The sequence below is a fragment of the Chlorocebus sabaeus genome, chromosome 16 (assembly GCF_047675955.1).
Source record: "Chlorocebus sabaeus isolate Y175 chromosome 16, mChlSab1.0.hap1, whole genome shotgun sequence".
NCBI classification, from domain to species: Eukaryota; Metazoa; Chordata; class Mammalia; order Primates; family Cercopithecidae; genus Chlorocebus; species Chlorocebus sabaeus.
Genome location: NC_132919.1, coordinates 52,473,410 through 52,497,389, shown reverse-complemented (window position 1 = coordinate 52,497,389; position 23,980 = coordinate 52,473,410). Strand labels below are relative to the sequence as shown.

At 53.4% G+C, this 23,980-nt stretch overlaps 2 protein-coding genes across 4 annotated transcripts in view; both read left to right on the top strand.

The window, feature by feature from the left end:
- DNAI2 (dynein axonemal intermediate chain 2) overlaps nucleotides 1-3,368 on the top strand; it is a 35,095-nt gene extending 31,727 nt beyond the window's left edge. Inside the window, exons 11-13 of the mRNA XM_037993474.2 lie at nucleotides 519-746; nucleotides 2,612-2,762; nucleotides 3,078-3,368. Of these exons, the coding sequence (XP_037849402.1) occupies nucleotides 519-746; nucleotides 2,612-2,707 (324 nt within the window). The 3' untranslated portion in view covers nucleotides 2,708-2,762; nucleotides 3,078-3,368. The remainder of the gene's footprint in view (nucleotides 1-518; nucleotides 747-2,611; nucleotides 2,763-3,077) is intronic.
- A 10,607-nt stretch (nucleotides 3,369-13,975) lies between these two features.
- KIF19 (kinesin family member 19) overlaps nucleotides 13,976-23,980 on the top strand; it is a 29,664-nt gene continuing 19,659 nt past the window's right edge. Inside the window, exons 1-2 of one of the 3 annotated variants that reach the window (XM_008011894.3) lie at nucleotides 13,976-14,170; nucleotides 16,181-16,261. In XM_008011894.3, the coding sequence (XP_008010085.2) occupies nucleotides 14,132-14,170; nucleotides 16,181-16,261 (120 nt within the window). In that variant the 5' untranslated portion in view covers nucleotides 13,976-14,131. Of the gene's footprint in view, nucleotides 14,171-16,180; nucleotides 16,326-23,980 lie in introns of those variants that run through there. The other 2 variants (XM_008011892.3, XM_073005069.1) reach the window with 2 other exon arrangements.

Here is a 23,980-nt window from a genome sequence, read left to right as displayed (position 1 = left end):
CTGTAATCCCAGCTACTCTGGAGGCTGATGCAGGAGAATTGCCTGAACCCAGGAGGCGGAGGTTGCAGTGAGCCGAGATCATGCCATTGCACTCCAGCATGGGCAACAAGAGTGAAACTCCCTCCCAAAAACAAAACAAAACAAAACAAAAAAGGAAAACCCCTGTGCTAAGGCTGGGAGAGCCTCCTGGCTCTGCCTGAGACTGGGATCTCACTATTGAGCTGGTCCTTGTTGGGCCAAGTCTGCCATATTTCATAGCCCCAAAGGGTGCTCTTCTGTCTGTGGTCCTGCAACTCCACGCTCCTTGGCATTGAGTAACTCAGCGTCCCTGCTGCAGCCTTCCAACCCCAATATTCAGCCCTCCTTCCTTGACACCAGCCCTGGGTACAGACCTCTACAGTACAGGGACTGTATGGAGAATGAGGAGGCTCAGCAGAAGCCCCACCTGGCCCCTGCACTGAAGTCGCTTGCCGTCCCGCCCTCTCCCCACCCGGCTCTCTCTGTCCCTATGTACGCAGATGTTTGAGCGTGAGACCCGGCGAGAGAAGATCCTGGAGGCCAGGCACCGGGAGATGCGGCTGAAGGAGAAGGGCAAGGCGGAGGGCAGGGACGAGGAGCAGACGGACGAGGATCTGGCCATAGACCTGGAGGTGCTGGTCAGCAGGGCTGAGGAGGAGTTCTTTGACATCATCTTCGCAGAGCTGAAGAAGAAGGAGGCAGACGCCATAAAGCTGACACCAATGCCTGTAGGGGCCTGGACAGGGGTTGGGTGGGTTGGGGACTGGGTGGGAGACATGGCACTTGGGTTCTGCTTCTGCTTGCTGACTTCCTGGGTGACCTCGAGAAAGTAGCCTTACCTGCTGGACCTTAATTTATTCACCTGGCGAATGGGAAGAATCATTCCCTTCCTTCCAAAGAATCTTAAGTCTCCAAACAGACTTCAGGCTCCTAACAGGCAGGAACCATACTCCATGCTTCCTGGTATCCTCCCTCCTCCCAGAGAGGGCACATCTTGAACATGCGTGTTGAGTGACTGAACGAGGGAACATGTGTGTTGAGTGACTGAACAAGGGTTCTAGAGGTAAGTGAGCTGTCAGAGAGGAATGGACCTTGAGACCCCTGGAGGGAAGGGCTGTAACATTAGCAGTGTGCACGTCATGCTGGCTTACCCTGATTTGGTGTCAGGAGTGTGACCTGTGGTCAGTTCATCTGCCCATGGCCCCAGCTCTAAAGCACTTTCTAGCTGTATCACGTGAGCTGGTCACTTCACTTCTTGCTTCCTTCATTTCCATCTGGAAAATGAGGAGATGTTGCTATAAAGATGGTGTGTGGTCACCTTCCAGGCCCTCTTTTGTACCAGCAGAGAGAGGAAGAAAAGACATTGTCTGTCTGGGTCACCTCCTTTAGGCCCCACAGATAAGATGCCAAGGTATGAAAGAACCAAAGAGCAGCGTGGAAAGGAAAAGAAACAGTGGGTATCAAGACTGGCTGCAGACTTGGGGACTGGGGGCACTGCAAAATGAAAATGTGAGGGCCCTCGTTTAAAAAGTACTAAGAATTTTAAAATAGTGACAATAGAGCATTAAACCAAGTGTGGGCCCTGCTGAGATAGGGTCCAGTGTATTTGCACAGAGCACCCACCCATGACGCCTGCTTGCAAGAAGAGCTGTATGGCAAGTTCTTGGCCCCTGATAGAGTGGACAGAGTGAAGGATGGCACATGAGCACACAGAGAAGATAATTGGTTCCACCTTGTGACTTCTTTCCTCTTCTGCCTCCCTCCTCCTTGGTCTAAAGTTGTGATTTCCACAGGTGCATTTTGCATTTGAGGGTACTTGGTTATGAGATGTTTTCTTCTCACACTGGGTAATACAGGTCGGGCAGAGAGCTCCCTCCACTTCTGGTGGAGGCAAAACTAGAATCCTGGATTCTGATGCCTTGTCCAGGGCTCCTCCCACTCACCACTCCTGGCCTATCCAGCCCTGTGGAAAGCAAAGATGACACTGGCCACCTTTTACAATGCAAGGGTGGCTGGCAGGCACCATGCTTTGTGACATAAGTCCCAAAAGGTGCTTCTCACCATGGCTTGAACATTCTACATGAAGAAGTTGAGCCTTGGAAGGGGTTCAGGTTCACAGAACTTGGCCCCTTCCTCCTCCTGCCTGCCACACACTTCCTGTCTCTCTCTTAGTCTGCAGTTGGCCCAAAACACTGGTGGTCACAAAGTACCGTGTGGTACTGAAGCCGTTTTACATAGGCTGGGTCCTTATGCCCACTATTTCTAATCCTGGCCACAGTCCTGCAAGGTGTCGCGTCCTCTCTATGGGTGAGGGAGTTTCCTGGAGGAGCTAGCCCGAGACCTCCCAGTCTGCACATGGCAGAAGCCAGGCATGTACACACGTCTGCCAGATTCCCCCAGCTCTGCCCATCTTCTGCACCAGCTGGACCCTCGCCAGCCACAGAGCTGGCACCACAGGTTCCAGAGTGCTCAGCGACCCAGGCTTCAGCCATTTGGCTGCTTTGGGCCTCGTGGGGTTCACATCCCAGGGGAGTGGGGAAGGCCTGCCCCCCCCCACCAACACCAACAGTTCTGTGCTGTCTTTCCCCTGCAGCAGCAACCAAGTCCAGAGGAAGACCAGGCAGTGGAGGACGGAGAGGAAGCAGCGGGGGAAGGAAAGAGTGAAGAAGTGGAAGAAGATTTAGCCTAGAAGTCAGCCTTCGACTGCGACGCTGTCCCTGTGTGCCTTCCTTTCCCACCTCTTGGTATTGCCCTGCTCTCACAAGTGGGGGGCTGGGCTCCCCCTTAAAGCAGCACTGGGTGGTGTGTGGGGAGCATCGGACCCTGACTCCCACCCCTACAAATCACTAGCCCCTACTGACTCACTGGGCACTGAGTCCTGAGCCACCCCTTGGAGGGAGGGAAGGGGCAGGACTTGTCCCGGAGCTGGCTGCCCCCTTGTCTCAGCCGTCCTGAGCCCACCCCAAGGCCGAGGCCGCCTTAGTCCTGGCCCTGGATGTTGCCTGGGATTCAGCTTCTCATAGGCTCCCCAGCAATCATTTTTGTTTGTAATCTTGCAGACCCTCAACCAGACTTGCATGGCCATGGCAGGGCCTCAGGAAGACCTTCGGGAGCGGGGAAGGGTTTCTCCTTGATGATCAACCCGCCTCGTCCACCTACAAATCAGGACAGAAAGTCTGTCCACTTTGAAAATGCCTTTCCAGGCAGTTCCCTGACCATCTGGACACATTGCCACGACAGGAGCCTCCAAGTGTGTGGGAGGGGACGGGCGGGATGAGCTTGGCTGTTCTGCTGCAACTGAATGCTTTCTGTTATCCGAATTCTTTTAAAATTAAATGAATCATAACAATGCCGTGAGTTAGTATGTGTGATGCATCCCGCACCCAGAGCCTTTGACATTAACTCGTGTAATTCATTCACGACATCCCTGGAACTGTGTGCTCCTATCATCTTTACACTACACAGGAGGTTCCAGGAAAGGTACAGGGACATGCCCAAGTCTCAGAACTTGTGACAGGGCAGAGCGGGAACGGGAACCCAGGCAGCTCATTCCTGACCCTGCCCACAGTCATCAACCGTGGGCCAGAGGCTGCGCAGGCCTCTCGGGGACTCCAGGGTGGGAAGTGGGCTGCCCTGGGGGTGCCCTGAAACCACAGCTCAACAGAGCAGTCAGTGACCATTACCAGAGACATCAGGAGGTCAAGAAGGCACCTCAGCGCCAGGCTTGCATGAGGAACAATGCCCTGACCATCATCATCCTGTGGATGGCAGGTGACCTTGGCAGGGACCCAAAGTGCCCTTGAAAAATGCCTGTGTTGGTCGGGTGTCGTGGCTCACGCCTGTAACCTGAGCACTTTGGGAGGCCAAGACAGGAGGATCACTTGAGCCCAGGAGTCAAGGAGGATCACTCGAGACCAGCTTGGACAGCATAGTGAGACCCGCATCTCTAATTTAGAAAAAGAAAGAAAAATGCCCACGTTAAGAATCTCCTTGGCTGGGTGCAGTGGCTCACACCTGTAATCCCAGTACTTTGGGAGGCCAGAGTGGGAGAATCACTTAAGCCCAGGAGTTCGAAACCAGCGTGGGCAACATGGGGAAACCCCCTCTCTATAAAAAATACAAAAATTAGCCTGGTGTGGTGGCGCACCCCTGTAATTTCAGCTACTCAGGAGGCTGAGGTGGGAATATCACTTGAGCCCAGGAACTCGAGACTACAGTGAGCCCCGATTGCACCACTGCTCTCCAGCCTGGGCAATGGAGCAAGGCCCTGTCTTGAAAATAAAATAAAATGGCCAGGCATGGTGGCTCACGCCTGTAATCCCAGGACTTTGGGAGGCTGAGACGAGTGGATCCTGAGGTCAGAAGTTCAAGACTAGCCTGGCCAAAATGATGAAACCCCATCTCTACTAAAAATACAAAAAAATGAGCCGGGCTTAATGGCGCATGCCTGTAGTCCCAGTTACTCGGGAGGCTGAGGCAGAGGATCGCTTGAACCTGGGAGGCAGAGGCTGCAGTGAGCTGAGGTCATGCCATTGCACTCCAGCCTGGGCGATAAGAGCGAAACTCCATCTCAAAAATAAATAAATAAAATAATCTCCTTGAGGAGGGACCCAGGGCCAGCTGCCTCTCATACCCAAAGAGAAAAATTGAGTTGTCGACTGTGGTTAACCTTGATAAAAACAATCTCAGGTTACCCCAGGAGTGATCTCACTATCTTCAATCCGCACATTATGGATGTGGCAGGCGAGACAGAGAGACGGGGTAACTTGCTGAGTCTAAAGGGAGTGGGTGGCAGAGCTGAGACTTCAGCCCAGAGTCCCAGCCCTACAGCTTACACCATGCACACTGCACTCCCAGGACCCTGGTAAGAGTAGTGGGCTGGGCCATTTCCGCTCCCTGTCATTCCAGCCTCAGACAGAGGGAGCCACAAGGGGCCAGCAGGCCCCTCATTGCGCAGGGACACACAGAGCCCCAGTGCTGTCCTCGGGAGCGCCCTACTTAGAGCAGCGATTCTCTACTGGGGAAGATTTTGCCCCCAGCAGGACATCTGTCAGTGGCCGGGGACAACCGGTGAGGGGAGTGCTCCTGGCATTGAGTGGGTAGAGACAGGGACCTGCTCAGCATCCTGCATTTTGGACAGTGGAGTCACGGTGGAGAGGCCCAATTCAGAGAAAAATCTACCCAAGTGGAGTGTCCCAAGAGAAAGTACGGGCTCTGCACACGCTCACCTGAGCACACTGAAGGCCCCGGGAAGAGACTGGCACCATGAGCTCGAACGCAGGAGGACCTTCGTTCGCTGAACTGGAATTTTGACCTTTGGCTTGTGCCTGCAAAAGGAGGCCGCCTGCTGGAGTCAGCAGGTCCCTCGTGGGTGCAGAGAATGCCACGGGGCAAGCACAGCATTTGAAGAGGCATTTGAGGAGCGGCTGTGAAAGCGGAGAGGAGAGCCCCGCAGATGGCACCCGGCAAAGGGCAGCACGAGCTCAGTGGGTGCAATGTCAATGCTGCCAACCCGCACGATGACCTTCACTGACCTCCCATGCTGGCCTCACCGGGAATCTGTAGGAGGCAAAGGTGACTGCTGGCCTGACGCAGTGGCTCACACATGTAATCTCAGTACTTTGGGAGGCCAAGGAAGGAGGATGACTTGAGCCCAGGAGTTCAAGACCAGCCTGGGCAAATTAAGGAGACCTCATCTTTATCATATATATGTATATTATTATTATACATATTATACATATATATTATTATATATAAAAATATTATATAAAAAAATATATATATATTTTTTGCGACAGTTTCCCTCTTGTTGCTCAGGCTGGAGTGCAATGGCGCGATCTCAGCTCACTGCAACCTCTGCCTCCCAGGTTCAAGCAATTCTCCTGCCTCAGCCTCTCAAGTAGCTGGGACTGCAGGTGCCCGCCACCATGCCTGGCTAATTCTGTATTATTAGTAGAGACGGGGTTTCACCGTGTTGGCCAGGCTGGTCTCAAACATCTAACCTCAAGTGATCCACCTGCCTCGGCCTCCCAAAGTGCTGGGATTACAGGCTTGAGCCGCTGTACTCCGCCTATTAAAAATTTTTTTAAGTGACTACTGAGGGCCTACCAGGGTCAGCATCCAGAGACCCCTGGGCAGCCTCTCTGTGTGCTGAGGTCCTGGGGGAGCCTGCAGCACTGGTGGGAAGTGTAGATAGAGGCAGTGTTTTCATGGCGTTTCCAGGCAGGAAGTCCGAACCCAGCTCAGGAGCTTGCCGTCCGGGTAACGTTGCCTACACTCAGCCCTGTGCCAGGCACTGGCCACGAGTGGAGAATAAACCAGACTCAGGCCCCGCCTCCCAGAGCCTGTATACCAATGGGAGGCAGGGAAAGCTGATAGATAGGCAGATACCTACAGAACGACAGTTGTGCAAAGTATATGCTAAGGATGAGTACAGGGTGCCGTGAGAGGGATAACAGGAAGAACTAACCTAGACTCTAGAGAAGAAGGAGCTGACCAGGAGGCCTCCCTGAGAAAGCGACAATGCAGCTGAGACCTTAAGAACAAGCATGAGGCAGAGATGTGTGTACACATGCGAGCACATCTGTGTGCATGTGTGTGATGACGTGCACATCTGTGTGGAGGGGCACCCCAGGCAGGGCAGCTGCACACACAATTCCGGAAGGAGGAAAGAAGCCAGTGCCGCTCTGTTTGACCAACAGGGAGTCATCAGTGTGGCTGGAGTGAGTAAGGGCTAGAGCCTGGAACCAGCCAGGGACAGCAAGAGTCTGCTGGGGCAGGGTTTGATGTCAAGGATTTTAACTTTGCTCCAAAGATCACTGAGAAGCAGGGGTGTGGTTTGATGAAGCATTTGCTGGTGGAGGAACGCCTGGAGGGGGGAACCTGGGGGCTGGTTGGGAGCACACTGTGGTGTCAGGCAAAAGAGATGGCAGCTTGGAGTGGGGTGATGGCCACGGAATTACTTACCTCTCTGCACCTCTGCTATCTACCTTCAGGAATATTTGGGCGAGTAAATGAAATAACACATGAGCCACTGGATTCAAACGAAGTGCTCAATAAACGTCTATCACCTCCCTCGCTTAGAAGCATCTGACGACCACCTGGGACAGCCCTCATGGCCGGTGGCAAGTTCTAGGTTAGTACGAGGAGCTACTAGAATGACTTGTGAATTTGTTTATTGGGGTCCTTTCAGCATCTGCACCCCAACTTTGGAAGAAGATGCTGGGGTTTAAGAGAAAAGTCCTCAATCCATGCTTTGTTTTCCCAATAACTGTCTTCTATTTCACCTCCTGCATTGTAGCTCCAGGAGCCAAGCCTGTGAGTAGCCATGCCCAGAACAGAAGGAGGTGGGACTTTGCCCAGGCTGCCCCAGAGCTCTAGAGGGCTAACGGGCTTTAGAAAGTGCTCAGGGCTTATCAAAACCAGTGGCTTCCAACTGCAGGTGGGTTCAGGGGAAGATGGAGAATGTCATATATCTCTGATTGAAAATACCAGGCCGGGCGCAGTGACTCACGCCTGTAATCTTAACACTTTGGGAAACCGAGGTGGGCGGATCACCTGAGCTCAGGAGTTTGAGACCAACCTGGCCAATATGGTGAAACCCTGTCTATAGTGAAAATACAAAAATTAGCTGGCCATGATGGCAAATGCCTTTAATCCCAGATACTTGGGAGGCTGAGGCAGGAGAATTGCTTGAACCTGGGAGGCGGAGGTTGCAGTGAGCTGAGACTGCACCATTGCACTCCAGCCTGGGTGACAGAGCAAGACTCCGTCTCAAAAAAAAAAAAAAGAAAAAAAAGAAAAAAGAAAATATTATTGCTACTTGGAGATGGTCACCAATGCCATCTACACTTGTTTTGGCAGCAACAGCCTTCTTATTAAGCAAGAGAGGTTGTGCCCATTGGAGTGAGACGGACAGATTGCAGGTGCATGCTAAACCTTAGTTTCCTGGACTGAGGTGAAGCTGAGGCTGTAAGTCTTTCTTTCTTTCTTTCTTTCTTTCTTTCTTTTTCTTTCTTGCTTTCTTCCTTTTTTCTTTCTTTCTCTCTCTCTCTCTTTCTCTTTCTTTCTCTCTTTCTCTTTCTTTCTTTCTTTCTTTCTTTCTTTTTCTTTCTTTCTTTCTTTCCTTCTTTCTTTCTTTCTTTCTTTCTTTCCCTCCCTCCCTCCCTCCCTTCCTTTCTTTCTTTTCTTTTCTTTTCTTTTTTTTTTCCACAGTCTCGCTGTGTTGCCCAGGCTGGAGCGCAGCGGCATAATCATAATTGACTTGCAGCCTCAACCTCATGAGCTCAAGTGATCCTCCCACCTCAGCCTCCCAAGTAGCTGGGACTAGAGGTGTGCGCCATCATGCCTAGCTTCTTTATTTATGTATTAATTAATTAATTAATTTATTTATTTTTAGAGACAGCATGGTGGTGGGAACAGGGGCGGTCTCCCCATGCTGCCCAGGCTAGTCTCAAACTCTGAGCTCAAGAGATCTTTCTGCCTCGGCCTCCCAAAGCGTTGGGATTATAAGCATAAGCCATCACATCTGACTTAAATCCCTTTTTTGATGAGCTGCCAGCTGTTTGCAAGGATCTTAAATGTCTGCATGCGGGTCTAAATCAAATGCTATTGCTGTGTGTGGGCAGGTTCGCTTGAGTAGATTTTCTCAGCCATTCATTGACTAAACTCTCACTAGACACTGTACTGGAAATACCAAGTTAAGAGCCAGCTTGGCCGGAGGCGGGTGGCTCATGTCTATAATCCCAGCACGTTGGGAGGCCGAGGCAGGCAGATCACTTGAGGCCAGGAGTTTGAGACCAGCCTGGCCAACACAGTGAAATCCTGTCCCACTAACAATAGAAAAAATTAGCTGGGCATGGTGGCACATGCCTGTAATTAGCTGGGACATGAGAATTACTTGAACCCAGGAGGCAGAGGTGGTAGTGAGCCAGGACAGTGCCACTGCATACCAGCCTGGGAGACAGAGCCAGCCCCTCAGCTGAGACAAATGGACAGATGGTTCTGATCTCCAGTGGTGAGTGCTGTTACAGAGAAGTATATAGAAAAAAGGACCTGGGCCGAGTGCCGTGGCTGATGCCTGTAATCCCAACACTTTGGGAGGCTGAGGCGGGTGGATCTCTTGAGGCCAGGAGTTTGAGACCAGCCTGGCCAACATGACAAAACCCCATCTCTATTAAAAATACAAAAATTAGCCAGCATGGTGGTGCCTTCCTGTAATCCCAGCTCCTTGGGTGGCAGAGGCATAAGAATTGCTTGAACCCGGGAAGCAGAGGTTGCAGTGAGTTGAGATCACACCACTGCACTCCAGCCTGAGTGACAAAGCAAGACAGAGGAGACAGAGAGGGAGAGAGAGGGGGAGAGAGAGAGAGAGAGAGAGAGAGACCTAATCCAGTGGGATTCAGGCTGTCACCCCTGTATTTGTCAGGACTCCTGGTCACATGTTTCAGACACCCACGCTAGCTAAAGCCAAGAAAGAATATTTATTGGCTCAGGAAACTTGGAAGACCAGGGCTAACAGCTTCAGGTGTGGCTGGATCCAGCAACTCAGATGTTGTCATTTGGTATCTCTCTGCACAGCTTCTTTCTTTGCCTCAGTTTTATGCACTTCTGCTTTAGTGAAGCTGCTTTCACTGGATAAGGGGAGGAATTAGATATGACCCCCACCACCCTCCCCGCCACCGATTTTAGTCATCTCAGCCAGTAATCCCAAAGGCAGGAGAGAGCTCCTCCCTCCCAGTATAACAAAATTCCAGGGAAAGGCTCTGATTGGCCTAATGTGGGTCATAGCCCATCCCCTTGGACCAATCATTATGACCATGGCCAAGCCTGGGTTGCATGCCTTCTGCCATGGCTGGGAGTGGAACAGGATGCTGTGATGGGCTCCACCAGAATGACAAGGACTAGAGAAGAGGCAGTTCCCCCAAGGAAAGGGGAAGTGACATGTAAGATGAGCTTGGAAGAAGGAGTTAGCCAGATAGATAAGTGGAAACAGACTTCCAGGACACAGCGGCTGGAACAAAGCCCAGGGAGGAGAGAAGAGCTGCTCATGCAGAGGACTACATGTGGTTGAGTATGGCCAGAGCAAGGGTGGTAGGAGGGGATGAGCCAAGAGGAAGCAGGGAAGGCTGCAACTACAGGCTAAAGGGCCAACCCCAAACAGAAAGCAATGGGGCACCATGGCAGGATTTCACGTAAGGTCATGACACCCATCTATCCTAGAGCAGTGAGGGAATGGAGCCAAACTGGAGGCAAAGAAACCAGGGCAAGAGACCAGGCAGTGTATGTGGTCATCCAGTTGAGAAACTGTGAAGTCCCAGGATGCAGGCAGCAGTGATGGGAGTGGAGAGGAGGGACAGGAACGGGTTCCAGGGCAGGACCAGGATGCAGAACACACGGACTGAGCATACACCAAGTGCCTAGGTCTCTGCCTGTGCAAGGCTTACTTTGATTCCGGCTCTGTAAGGGCATAATGAGAGTTGCGTGGACCAGGAGAGGAGGGGTCTGATACAGAGGATGAAGAGAAATTTGACAGAAGTAAGCTGGAAAGGGTATACCAGGTTGGAGGACTGGCACAAGCAAAGACCCCAGTGTAGGGCCTGGCTCTAGTATACATTTGGGAATAAGCAAGCAGTGAAGGTGAGTGGAAGGCCAAGCCCACAGAACAGAACGAGTTTAAATGAAGCCGGGCAGGAGGCTGAAAAGAAGGTTGTGGAGAGTAAGGTGTCTGCCTTTACTTCTGTGTTAGAGAACATAGGAGGTCTCTGCCTGTCAGATCTCTCCCCTTTCAAAGGTCTCTGTTGTCAGATCTCTTCCCCTTTCAAAAGTGGGGCTGGGGCCAGGCACAGTGGCTCACACCTATAATCCCAGCACTTTGGCAGGCCGAGGCAGGTGGATCACCTGAGGTCAGGAGTTCGAGACCATTGTGGCCAAATTGGTGAAACCGCGTCTCTACCGAAAATGCAAAAATGAGTCGGGCGTGGTGGTGGGCACCTGTAATCCCAGTTACTCAGGAGGCTGAGGCTGGAGAATCACTTGAATCCGGGAGCTGGAGGTTACAGTGCACCAAGATTGCGTCACTGCACCCCAGCCTGAGTGACACAGCCAGACTCCGTCTCAAAGAAACAAAAAATACAAACACAAACAAACAAACAAAAACCGGTGGGGCCAGGGCACAGCAAGAGGCCATGACATTGTCCAGGTGAGAAGGGGTAAAAACTGGAGCCCAGGGCTTGGCAAGAGACGATGAAGAGAAGAAACATTTGCAGATGTAGAACCTTCAGGAGTTAAATGTAGAAGATGAGAAAAAAGAGGCAGTAAAAAGTGCCTTAAAGGGGTGGGTACAAAGGGGATAGTGGTTTAATTGACGAAACCCAGAAGTCAAGCAGAGGACACTGTTTGAGAACACAGCTGACTTTGTGATGAGTCTTTATGTAAGATGGGTGGGGATTTGTTGCTTAGAAGCTTCTTATTTATTTATGTATTTATGTATTTATTTATTCTTGAGGTGAAGTCCCACTCTGACACCCAGACTGGAGTGCAATGGCACGATCTCAGCTCATCGCAATCTCTGTCACCCGGGCTCAAGCGATTCTCCTGCCTCACCTCCTGAGTAGGTGGGATTGCAGGTGCCTGGCACCACACCTGGCTAATTTTTGTATTTTCAGTAGAGACGGGGTTTCACCATTTGGACAGGCTGGTCTTGAACTCCTGACCTCAAGTGATCCGCCCGCCTTGGCCTCCCAAACTGCTGGGATTACAGGCATGAGCCACTGTGCCCAGTCAAGAAGCTTCTTATTTTTTACCCATCAATCGCTATAGGCCCAGTGCGGTGGCTCACACTTGTAATCCCAGCACTTTGGGAGGCTGAGGCAGGAGGATCACTTGAGATCAGGAGTTCGAGACCCTGCCTCTACAACAATTTAAAAAAAAAAAAAATGAGCCAGGCGTGATGGCATGCGCCTGTCATCCCAGCTACTGTGAAGGCTGAGTTAGGAGAATCGCTGGAGCCCAGGAGGTTCAGGCTACAGTGAGCTGTGACTGCACCACTGCACTCTAGCCTGGGCTACAGAGTGAGACCCTGTCTTGAGGGCTGGGGAGGCAGAAGATAAAAAAGAGAGAGAGCGAAAGATCTTGTCAAACACACACACACACACACACACACACACACACACACACAACCACCCACAAAACCACAAAAACAACTCTGGGCCATTCTGGATGGGACTGATGCATGTGGAGGAATAGAAAAGAAAAAGGAAAACAGCGATAGCTCAATTGACCAGGGGCCTCTTTGACTGATCCAAATAGGTTCTTTTCAGGAGTCTAAAATGCAAACACAACACACCCCTAAAACTTACCTGATTCTCTTTTGAGAGCTGAGATGGGAGGATTGCTTGAGTCCAGGAGTTCAAAACCAGCCTGGACAGCATAGTGAGATCCCTGTCTCTACAAAATATAAAAAGTTAGCCAGGCATGGTGGTGCGCACCTGTAGTCTCAACTATTTGTGAGGCTGAGGCAGGAGGATCACTGGAGCCTGAGGGATCAAGGCTGCAGTGAGCCATCCATGACTGAGCCATCCATGATCGTGCCATTGTGCCTCTGCACTCCAGCCTGGGTGACAGAGTGAACCCCTGTCTTAAAAAAACAAAAGCAAAAAACCCGACCCGATTCTTGTCACGGCATGTCCATTTGCAAACTGTGCAGCCTGAGGGGCAGCCTAGGCCAAAGAACAGGACAAAATCTGGGATCCCCTGCAGGAGAGTTTGGTTTCCACCAAGCTTTACCTGGGTTTATCTATTTATTAAAGCCAAGGCTGACGACTGCTTCTTGCTGCTGTTTATTAATAACCATTCCCAACACAGGCTCCTCCGGGGCAGCCGGGGAAGCCAGTCCCAGGGCACAGGCTGGCATCACGCTCCGCCTCTGAGGGGCCCCAGGCAGTCTGAGGCAGCCCTGGGGACATGAGTGCTTCCTTTCCCAGCCCCTTCCCTGGAAAGTGAACCCCATCGTGGCTTCCTCTCCCAGTCTTGGGGCTGCCGGGCTCAGCTTCGGTGGGGGCAGAGGACACAGAGGATGGACATCAGAATCGGGAGGTGCTCCAACATCCTCCAGGAAACTGAGGCCCCAGGGAGGCAGGAAAAACCAGCTCCAGGTGGCTGGGCGAGTTGGAGGCAGAGCTGGGACCCAAATCCCGTTTTCCCAGGGCCTCCTGAGGACAGGAAACTTTTCCCTGTGTTCCCTGGGAGTGCAACCGTTGTTATTGTCGCCAAGAATGGAGGCGGTAGCGTCAGACGTAGACTTGCTTGCACAGTATTGTGGCTCTTCCAGCAGCAGGCGGGGAGCCAGCAGGGCACACGGACCCAGTCATCGTGACCTAGATTCTGGGTTCAGGGGTAGAGACTTGTTTGCTAGTGGGGTGCACTGAGTCAGGCTCTTCTGTAGCACGCCCCAGGTAATAGAGGTGCTCGCTCCATACCACTGGGCGGTGGCCTGAGCACAGGGACAACTTTTTACCACCCATGCCAATGCGCAGTGGGTGCAGACACCCACACCAGAGGCACCTGTGGCTATGCACGCGGCGCGCATGGAAACCCGAGGCTGCCAGCCGCCGCTCTGGAGACCCCAGAGACAGGCAGACGGGCGGGCTACAGATGCGTGTGCCCCAAGGGGCGGCGGGGCGCGCCCTAAAGGGCAGTGGCACGGGGTCGCGCCGCGAGCCGAGGGGCGCTGGCGGGCGCGCAGGAGTTAGCGAACCGACGCGGAGGCGCCAGGCGGACGCACGGACGCACGGAGGGCCGTAGGGCCTCACAGCCGGGCACACATCGTCGCGCAGCGGCGCAGGATCGGGGGCCTCCCGGGTGGAGGCGGCCTACTCTCGCCCTCAGCGCGGGGAGGGGCGGGCGCCGGGGGCGGGGCGGCGCCGTCCGGGCCCTCCCCCCGCCCCGCCTCCGGTCAGCGTCCTTGGCCGCTGGCGCGTTGTTGGTTTCGGGTTGTCAGGCAGCGGGCGAGGCTGCGGACAGCGAGCAGCGGGCGGACGCGACCCGGCGGCGGTGGGGGTGCGGCTGGGCCATGCCTGGTGGCGCGGCCTGAGCCCCTCCATCTGCTGCAAGCATGAAGGACAGCGGGGACTCCAAGGACCAGCAACTTATGGTGAGACCCTTTCAGACCCTCCTCCCCACCCCGCTCCGTGGTCTACTTCAGTCGGCCTCCAGCAGACAGAGAGTCCTGTCCCCTCGCCGCCACCCCACTGAGAGGGCAGGCAACGGCCAGGGCCGGGACTCTTCACAGCAACTTTCCCCAAGTCCTGCAGGATGGGTGTCAGGAAGGCACTAGGGCCTTTTTAGACTTTCCTGAGCCTGAAAATGACCCCAACTTCAACCCCACCCCCACCTTTCCACCCTCCCATTGGGGGATCCCGCCCCCAAAGCGTGTGCAGATGAATCTCTGTTCTGTCATTCAGAAACGCCAGGCGCAGGGAGGGCTTGACCTAACTGCCCCCAGACGGAAGGTGGGGGGTTCCCGGTTAAGCAGAGGCTGCCCCAGCCCTGGTGAGGTCAGGAGTTTAAAGGGGATCACCAGTAGGAAGACAAGGGCCCCTGGTATCAGGTTGGGGCCCGGAGTGCCTGGTTCTTGGGCTGCAACACAGATGCTGTCCAAGTCCGGACTCTAAATCTTTCAGAGAAGTGCTAGATGCAGCTGTGATGGTCCCAGAGCCCGGGGGCCTGGGACAGATGGGGAGGTGAGAGTGGGTCTGTGGAGGAGAAGGTCGAATTCCTGATTATCAGTGGTGCCCAAGCCGGAGCAACAAGGGGGATGACTCAGTGACCTTGAGGCCACCACTGACTGTGGGTGGGTAGGTGTCTCTCTCAGCAAGCCCCTTCCTCATCCCCTAATTTTTGAGATCTGGAGAAGGGCCCTCATCACTAGAAGGTGGACAGTAAGGTAACTGGAGGATAATGTTGCCCCCGGAGTCCCCTGTCTGTCAAGTGTGGGCTTGCTTCTCCAAAGAGGAGCCTCGGCTCCAGCCCCCACGCAAGCCCTGGGCTCTAGCACTTCCTCTCTGGCTGTTTAGAATGTGTCTCTTTGAAAATGGTTGGCCTTGGCGTGTGTTGTGTGCCCCTGGGAGCAGGGACGAAGGGTTCTCCCCTCCTGCCAGTGGGATTTGGCTGAAGAGGCCAATAAAGATGACCCCGTCAGGCAGTGTAGGTCCCTCTGAAAGTGACTTTTTTTTTTTGAGACAGAGTTTCACTTTCTCACCCAGGCTGGAGTGAAGTGGTGCGATCTCAGCTCACTGCAACCTCCACCCCCCAGGTTCAAGTGGTTCTCCTGCCTCAGCCTCCCGAGCAGCTGGGATAACAGGCATGCACCACCATGCCCAGCTAATTTTCGTATTTTTAGTAAAGACGGGGTTTCGCCATGTTGGCCAGGCTGGTCTCGAACTCCCTCAGGATCCGTCCGCCTCAGTCTCCCAAAATGCTGGGATTACAGGCATGAGCCATCACGCCAAGCCTGAAGGAGTCTTCACTCAGCCAGAGGGCCGTTCATTCTACCCCCACACCCAGCAGCTGTTTCCCTTTGATCAGCAGAACACATGTTTCCACTCTACCCCTTTCTTTAGGGAGATTCACGCACAGGATGAGACCCATTTCGCACTGGCTGGAGGACAGACAGAGGTGGGGGCTCTAGGTGACACTCTCCTCGGCGTAGGAATGTGGTCACAGGCTGTTAGGATGATGGGGGATGTTCCCTGCTCCATCGCACCTACCAGGCCTCATCCCAGAGCGGTGCCTGCACCTGCCCCTGCAGCACATCATTCACAGAAACACAGACAGGCTGCTCCAGTGCTGGGGCCCCAAGTTCAAGCCCAGGGGAGCTGCGAGTGTTTTATTTGGGCAGGAGGCTGAGGCAGGCTGGAGGAGCAGACAACTCTCTCCCCTGGGGCTCTCCCGGAGGCCAGGGCTCCTGGGGAGACTCATCAACTCAGACACAGTCCAACACTCTGTGGACCTGCTGTCCTCTGACCTAGGCAGAGTTTTCCTTAGGACAAAGCAGGCCTGAGATGGCTGAATGCTAGAGAAGCCAGGGGCTCTTGCCTGGGGTCTCTCTAAGGCCAGTATGGTCCTCTCCCTCTAATCCCAGGGGCTTGGTTTTCCCTCCCAGGTGGCACTTCGGGTCCGGCCCATCAGCGTGGCAGAGCTGGAGGAAGGAGCTACCCTCATCGCCCATAAAGTGGATGAGCAGGTATGCAGGGCGCTGCGGCAGGAGCTACAGTACAGAGGTCTGCTCAGATGGCTCAACTCACCTGGTGAGGGCAGAAAGGGCCCCTGTGGCTTGCAGCACCATCCTTCCTCTACTCCCTGAACTCTTGACTGTGCTATTGATGACACCACCCAGGAAGCTGGGGGCCCTTCTTCCAGGAAGCCTTCCTAGATAGATCCAAGGACAACTGGGAGCTTCCCTTACCTGGGTGGGCCCTGATCCTTTACCATTCATATGCCCATTGCTTGACTTTCCTACCCTAATATGCCTACTGCCCACAGAGCACATATGTATATGGTCGAGAGCTAAAACTCGCCCCTAGGGTGTTCACATGTGGCAAAATCCTTGGCTCTCTGTTTGCAATCTTGGTCCTCATGTCACCAGGATGAGGAAGGCGGGCACACAAGGCAATAATTGTTTATCAAGTACCAGCAGCATGCTGGGTACTGTGCTAGAAACTGGGAAACTGTGGTAAACAGAAAAGACCCTGTTCTGTCTCCATTACCTTAAGTCTAGTGTGGAGAGATGAGGCATTCATCAAAGAATTGCATCACAAACAAACATGAGTTTGCAGCTAACAAGGGCTGCAAAGAAATGCTTAGTGGCATGAGAATAGGTAAGAGGGGATAAGACGTAAGCCTGGAGGTCAGGGAGGGCTTCCTTAAGAAACTGGGCTTGACACTTTGGGAGGCCGAGGAGGCTGGATCACAAGGTCAAGAGATCAAGACCATCCTGACCAACATGGTAAAACCCCATCTCTACTAAAAATACAAAAAATTAGCTGGGCGTGGTGGCACGTGCCTGTAGTCCCAGCTACTCGGGAAGCTGAGGCAGGATAATCGCTTAAACCCAGGAGGTGGAGGTTGCAGTGAGCCGAGATCGCATCATTGTACTCCAACCTGGGCGACAGAGTGGGACTCTGTCTCAAAAAAAAAAAGAAAAAAGAAAAAAGAAAAAAAAAAAAGAAACTGTGCTTGAGCTGAAAACATAAAGGGTGAAGAAGAGGTCATTAGTAGCGTGCATGAGGGGAGAAATATTGACCTGAGGGGCTTGCATGTGCAAAGGGCCTGTGGCGAGAGGGACTGGGATGCAATTGGGTAGCTGAGAAAAGGCCAGTGTGGCTCAAGGAGGAGGGAAAGGGGCAAGAGGTGTAAATGGGCTGGGCCAAACCACATACCCTGTAGACCATGGCCAGGATGTTTGTTCGGGTAGGCAGTTGAGGACTCGTGCTGGGATGCGCACAGGCACAGTGGTGGGGGCACCAGGGGCGGGCTTGGTGCCCAGGTAGGAGCATCGTGGTGGTAGGCTGTGCTAATGGCTCAGAGAAGTTGGGTGGCACGGCACAATGCAGAGAAAGGCACACGGGAGCACCTGAGGCGCCTGGGCTCAGGTCCCATGGGCTGGACTCATGAAGTCCTGGGCCCAGGATAAGCAAACCAGAGGCGGATGGCACACTTCCAATGCCTGCTTGCCTCTGGGCTCCCCAGGGCGAGGGGCCCACTCAAGCCTCTTTCTTCAGCAGTGATAGTGGAACTGTGGGCACAGTAGAGCCATGGGTAGCGCGTCCTCATTTCTTTTCCCATACTCCTCCTTGGAAAAGGGTGGGCTTCCTCAAAGACCTTGGGGAAAGCAGGGGATGACTGGGAAGACCCTGTCTAAATGGGTCAGGCTCAACTGGAGCAGAATGAATGCACATCAACAGTGGTTTGAGGACTTCTGCCATTTGCCAGCTGTGCAGACTTGGGCGGGGGGGGAGGGGACGGGGTTGCTTCCAGGAGCTTCAGTTGCCTCATGTGTAAGTGGAGACAGACGTCATGATGCTTTCTTTAGAGGGTCTTTGTAGGCTAATGTATGCACTTGCTTACCCAGTGCTTGGCACGTAGGAAGAATTTCATAGATGTCATTTATCAACGTCTGTTAGAGACTGAAATTCCCCAGGGCTGCTGGATTGGCCCAGGAGAGGAGCCATAGAGTTCAGGAGGAGAAACCTCCTTCCAGGCAAAGCCACTCTGCTTGTCCAACTTGTCCCGAAGACATCAGGTCCTTGGGGTTGGGACAATGCTGACTCTCTTTCTGCTACTCCTGGCTCCTAGCCTGCATGGGGGCTGATAAATATTAACTGGTGCTGATGGAAACGCTCCCTGTCAAGGGGACAGCCCATTGTGTGCCCACACATGGCAAACACTGGTTCCTTTCTATCCCTGCGTGTGGAGCGGGAGGGGCTCCCTCTCTGGGTCTGGCCTAATCCAGCCAAGCTACGCCTCCACCTCCGAGAAGGCCTCCGAGCTGGGCGGTTCTAACAGGGCTGCTCCTTTGTCAGCTGGAGGTGCAGAGAGTCTTGTCTGTGTTGATACTGAGGAGGGCTCTCCATGCAAACTTCCTGCGGGCTTCTGGCCCTAAGCTCCTTCTGTCCCCAGTGGGTTCAAAGATTGGCTCACACCAGGGACCCAGCCCAGCCCTTCTAATGGAGGACTGCAGTTCAGGAGCAGTCATAACTACCAGGCTGGGACCCTCCTAATAACAAATGGACATGGACCCCCCTTACCCTTGACGCCGACCTGACCAGTCCCCCCACCTCCCGACCTTCACCCGACTCCAGTGGCTCTGTAGGTTGCCCACAGCCCTGGCCCACAGGGAGGCTCGGGGGTCCAGTCCTCATCAGCTTCACTGATGGGGCCAGCTGGCCAGTGGAAGCTCTATCATTCCTCCTAAGGCCTGGAGGCCCCATGGGCAAGTTGGTGTATTTGGGAGCTGAGCCAGGACATGTGCATCCTGAGTGGGGAGAGGTAGGCTGGGGATGCAGTAACCCACTGGGCTGGGCCACCATGAGGGGTCCTAGGACAGCCTTCTTTAGTCTGGGCATTGTTCTCCTGGGGACACTTCAAAGGAGGGAGATTGTGGCAATGAGGCTTGGCAGAAGGGGACATTCCCACAGACGGAGGGTCCTCTGGGATAGGAGCCCAGGGTGCTTGGATTCTGGGGAAGCTGGAGTTCAGATTTGGATTTTTTTTTTTTTTCCTTTTTTCTTGAGATGGAGTCTTGCTCTGTCACCCAGGCTGGAGTGCAGTGGTACGATCTTGGCTCACTGCAACCTCTGCCTCCCGGGTTCAAGCGATTCTCCTGCCTCAGCCTCCCATGTAGCTGGGATTACAGGCGTGTGCCACCATGCCCAGCTATTTTTTCTAATTTTAGTAGAGACGGGGTTTCGCTATGGTGACCATGCTGGTCTTGAACTCCTGACCTCAAGTTATCTACCCGCCCTGGCCTCCTAAACTATTGGGATTATAGGTGTGCACCACCTCGCCCAGCTGGTTTGGATTTTTAATGGGGATAGTCCAGGTGCCTTGGAAGGCCTGTGATTCCAGGGCCCCATTCAATTCCATTAGTCGTCACAACGCCTTCTTTAGAGGGTCCCTGTGGTTAACGTAGGCACAGTGCATAACACAGTGCCCGGCACGTGTCTACATAGGGGTTAATAAATGTGAATGTATCTCAAGGGCTGAAATATGGGATGGTTTCGGGTCCCAGAGGTAAACAAAACCTGGCCCTTGAGCCTTCCTGCTCCCTCTTCCTGTGTCAGAGCGCTCAGGACAGTTCCCAGATGGACACCTCAGTGTGTGTGTGTGTGTGTGTGTGTGTGTGTGTGTGTGTGTGTTCCTGGAAGTATGGTAGGAGCTCCATGTCTTAGTAGCTCCTGGGGTGAGATCAGACCCTAACACGTAAACCCAGGAAGTGGGGAAGCACCAGGTAGGCCTGGTTTCATTTACCTCTGGGGCCCGAGAGGAGCCAGGGACAGCCTGAGAGGCTGGTGGGGCCCCAGCATTCCAGGTGGGGGAAAAAACTACAGACCAAACAGCCAGCTCCTCCGTCCCCCATCCCTCCCAAAGCCTGCAGCCCGTGGGCCCTCCTCCCAGCTCTCCCAGGCTGTGTTTGTCTGCAGGATTTAAGTCAACGGACCATGTGTATAATCCCATCATTAGCATTTTATCTGCTGGAAGTCCAACTGCCATCCCCCTCTGCTCCCGGGGTGCTGTGGAGCCAGGTAAGGGCTCCCACCAGGCCCAACTGTGGGGCCTTGGCCAGGGGGGCAGGGTGAGAGTGGGAAGGGAAAGAGGAGTGAAGGCAGAAGGGCCACCGGGGGACATCGGGCCAGACAGTGCGACTCCTAGGATGGAAAGGAGAAATGTAGGCAAGAGGAGCCCTGGGCTCCCGAGAACAGGGGCGACACAGCCTGGGACCCGCGAACCAGAGCACCCAGGCTTTCTCAGCCCTGCCATGTCATCCTGGCCGCATACTGGTGGGCAGGTTGAAACTCTCCCTGGGCCTCTGCTCCCTCATCAGAAGACAGGAGAACAGGAAACCTGCCCCACCCACCCTCAGAGCTGTCGAGAGGATTAAAGGAGATAATATAAGGGGGGTGCTGCAGCCACGCAACTGGAGGCTGTTGGGAAAGATAAAGTATAAGGTGACAGATGTCAGCCCAAGCCTGGGAGTGCTGTGGGAGCAGCTGTCTTTAGCCCACCTGCCTGCCTGGGGGCAGCGAGGGGGGAAACTCCCTGCACACCGACCATCTGGACGCTTCTTGGCCCTGTTGCCCTGAAGAGCTGAGCTGGTGGAGAGTGGCTGGCGGAGGAGGTTGGGATTCTTTACCTCTCCCTGCTTAGCCACCCCGCTGTGTCCCCAGCCCCTCCCAGCCCCAGGCACCACTAAAGTACTATCCATCTCCATATTGCCCATTCTGGGCATTTAATGTGAATGGAATCATGTATTATGTGGGCCTAATTTTTTTTTTTTTTTTTTTTTAATGATACACAGTCTGGCTCTGTCACCCAGGCTGGAGTGCAGTGGCGCTATCTCGGCTCACTGCAACCTCTGCCTCCCAGGTTCTAGTGAGTCTTCTGTCTCAGCCTCCCGAGTAGCTGGGATTACAGGTGTGTGCCATCATGTCTGGCTAATTTTGTATTTTTAGTAGAGACAGGGTTTCATCATGTTGGCCAGGCTGGTCTCAAACTCCTGACTTCAAGTAATCCACCCGCCTTGGCCTCCCAAAGTACTGGGATTACAGGCATGAGCCACTGTGCCCGACTGGTCCTAATGTTTTTGAAGTTCAAGTTCATTCACATTATAGCTCCTACCAGAACTTCAGTCCTTTTTTTTTTTTTTTTAAGAGATGGGGGTCTCACTTTGTCACTGCCACCTTGAATTCCTGGGCTCAAAGAATCCTCCCACCTCAGCCTCCTGAGTAGCTGGGACTATAGGCACATGCCACAATGCCCAGTCGATTTTTAATTTTTAGTAGAGATGGGATCTGGCCATCTTGCCCAGGCTGGTCTCAAACCCCTGGGCTCAAGCAATTCTCCTGCCTTGGCCTCCCAAAGTGTTGGGATTGCAGGTGTGAGCCACTGTATCCAGTCACCTGAACTTCACTCCTTTTGCTGAATAATGTCGGAGGTGTGGATTCACTGTGTTTTGTTTATCTTTTCATCAGTTGATAGGCATGTGGGTTGTTCTCACTTTTTGGCTGCTATGCACAATCCTCTAGGTTGCAAGGATCCTTACACTCAGTGTCTGGATGGATACAATGAAGGGTGCTTGTTAACATGCAGATTTATGGGCCCATTTCCCCCCAGATTCTGACTCTGTGCGTGTGGGAAGTGCCTGAGAATCTGCATTTTCTAAGCTCCCTGGCTGACTCTGGGGAAGGTATCTGCAGACCCTTTGAGAGACACAGCCCTAGTATATTCTCGATTATACATGCTCCCCATCCTAAGCCTCCAGGTCTCAGAATCCTATAACAAGGTGGGGATCTGCCCAGGACATCGGCCAGGTGTGGCTGTGTCCTAAGCAGCCAGCTGGGCATGAAGCTAAGCTTTATAAGCTCAGCAGGGTCAACTTTGGCCTTCTCCATCCAGCCTGAAGGCTGACAGGCCCCAAGGATACCCTTCCTGGGATCAACGTTGCCTTTGTTGAGGACTCCCAGGATGGTATGTTTACAACTAGAAACGTGACCAGCGGCAAATTCTCCTTTAAAAACAGCAACAACAAAAACAAAACAAACAAAACAAAAACAGAACAGCCTTACAAGGGTGCTGTCCACCTAGAATCAGGTTTTGTTCTGGTTTGTTTTTACCTGTAAGAATGAAGGGGCTGTGGCCTGGCCCCCCTTTGCTGCAGATAAAGCCAGAGCCAGATTCTCTGCTGAGGCTTCCTGACTAGGATGGGGGTGTTGATATAATATGATTTCTTCTCTCAAAGCTACAGCCCTGTTGGTCCTCCTGACTTCTAACCAGGAAAAACTTGAGGCCCAGAGAAGTGTTGGAGCTTCCTAAAAGTCACACAGCAATGTCAAACTGAGCCTCATTGGTGGTACCCCCTCCCTCGGAGATTTTTGCCATTAGCCTTGGAGGCTGCAGGAGGAATGATCTAAGTCAGTGGTTCTGAACCAGGGCTATTTTGCCCCCAGGAACATTTGGCAGTGTCACAACCAGGGGGAAGGGTGCGACTGGCATCTAGTGGGTAGCGGCCGGGGATGCTGCTCAACATTCTACAATGCACAGAACTGCCCCCACAGCAAAGAATGATCCAGCCCAAAATGTCAACAGTGCCAAGCCTGAGAAAGCCTGGTCCGTGCTCAGCCATTTGAGGGCCAGAAAAAATCCTGTTAAAACTGCAAAGCTGATAAATGCAGCTGCAACTTAGTAGTGTGACATGCTATGTGCAAAGTATTTCTCACCGAGGAGATGCTTGGGATGAGCCTGGTCCCCTGATGGGTACGCAGCTTATGGAGGAGACCTCCTCTCCCTGGCCTGAGGCCCCCACTTCCCTACGGGATCTTGAGTTTCCAGGCTCAAAGACTCCGACTCCATCTGGAACTCTGGAAAGGTCAAAATCTGCATTGAACTAAGAGCAGGGCTGGGAGAGGAGGCCATGGAGATGAAGTCTCAAGCCAGAGCCTCTGCTGAGTTGGAAGCCTGGAGCTGCAGCGGCAGATGGGCGTGGAGGGGCAGAGCTCTGGCATGAAGCTGTCCACCTCCCATATGAGCAAAGTTCCCATTGAAACCTCCCAGAGACAGGTGCCCCATGTGCGGTGAGCATGAGAATACATTCCCCGGAAGGCCGTGAGAGAGAATGCCCACGCTCAGCCCACCTGCTTAAGGCTGGGGGAGGGGCTGGCTGAAGCCCCACCTGGTGTGTGGCAGCCCTCAGCTCCCTACGGCAGGTGAGCCTGCTTTGGATGTCATATTAGTTTGCAAGCTGCTGTAGCAAAGTGCCACACCCTGGGTGGCTTCAACCACAGCTACCTACTGTCTCACAGCTCTGGAGGCGGAAGTCCACAGCCCATACGGCAGCAGGGAAGGGTTTGCTCCAGGCCTCTCTCCTTGGCTATTTATTTATTTATTTATGGAACACAGTCTCACTCCCTGGCCCAGGCTGGAGTGCAGTGGCATGATCTCAGCTCACTGCAACCTCTGCCTCCTGGGTTCAAGCGTTTCTCATGCCTCAGCCTCCCAAGTAGCTGGGACTACAGGCGCCCGCCACCGCACCCAGCTAATTCTTGTACTTTTAGTAGAGATGGGATTTTGTCATGTTGGCCAGGCTGCTGTTGAACTCCTGACCTCAGGTGATCCACCCACCTCGGCCTCCCAAAGTTCTGGGATTACAGACGTAAGCCACCGTGCCTGGCTCCCCTTGGCTTTAGAC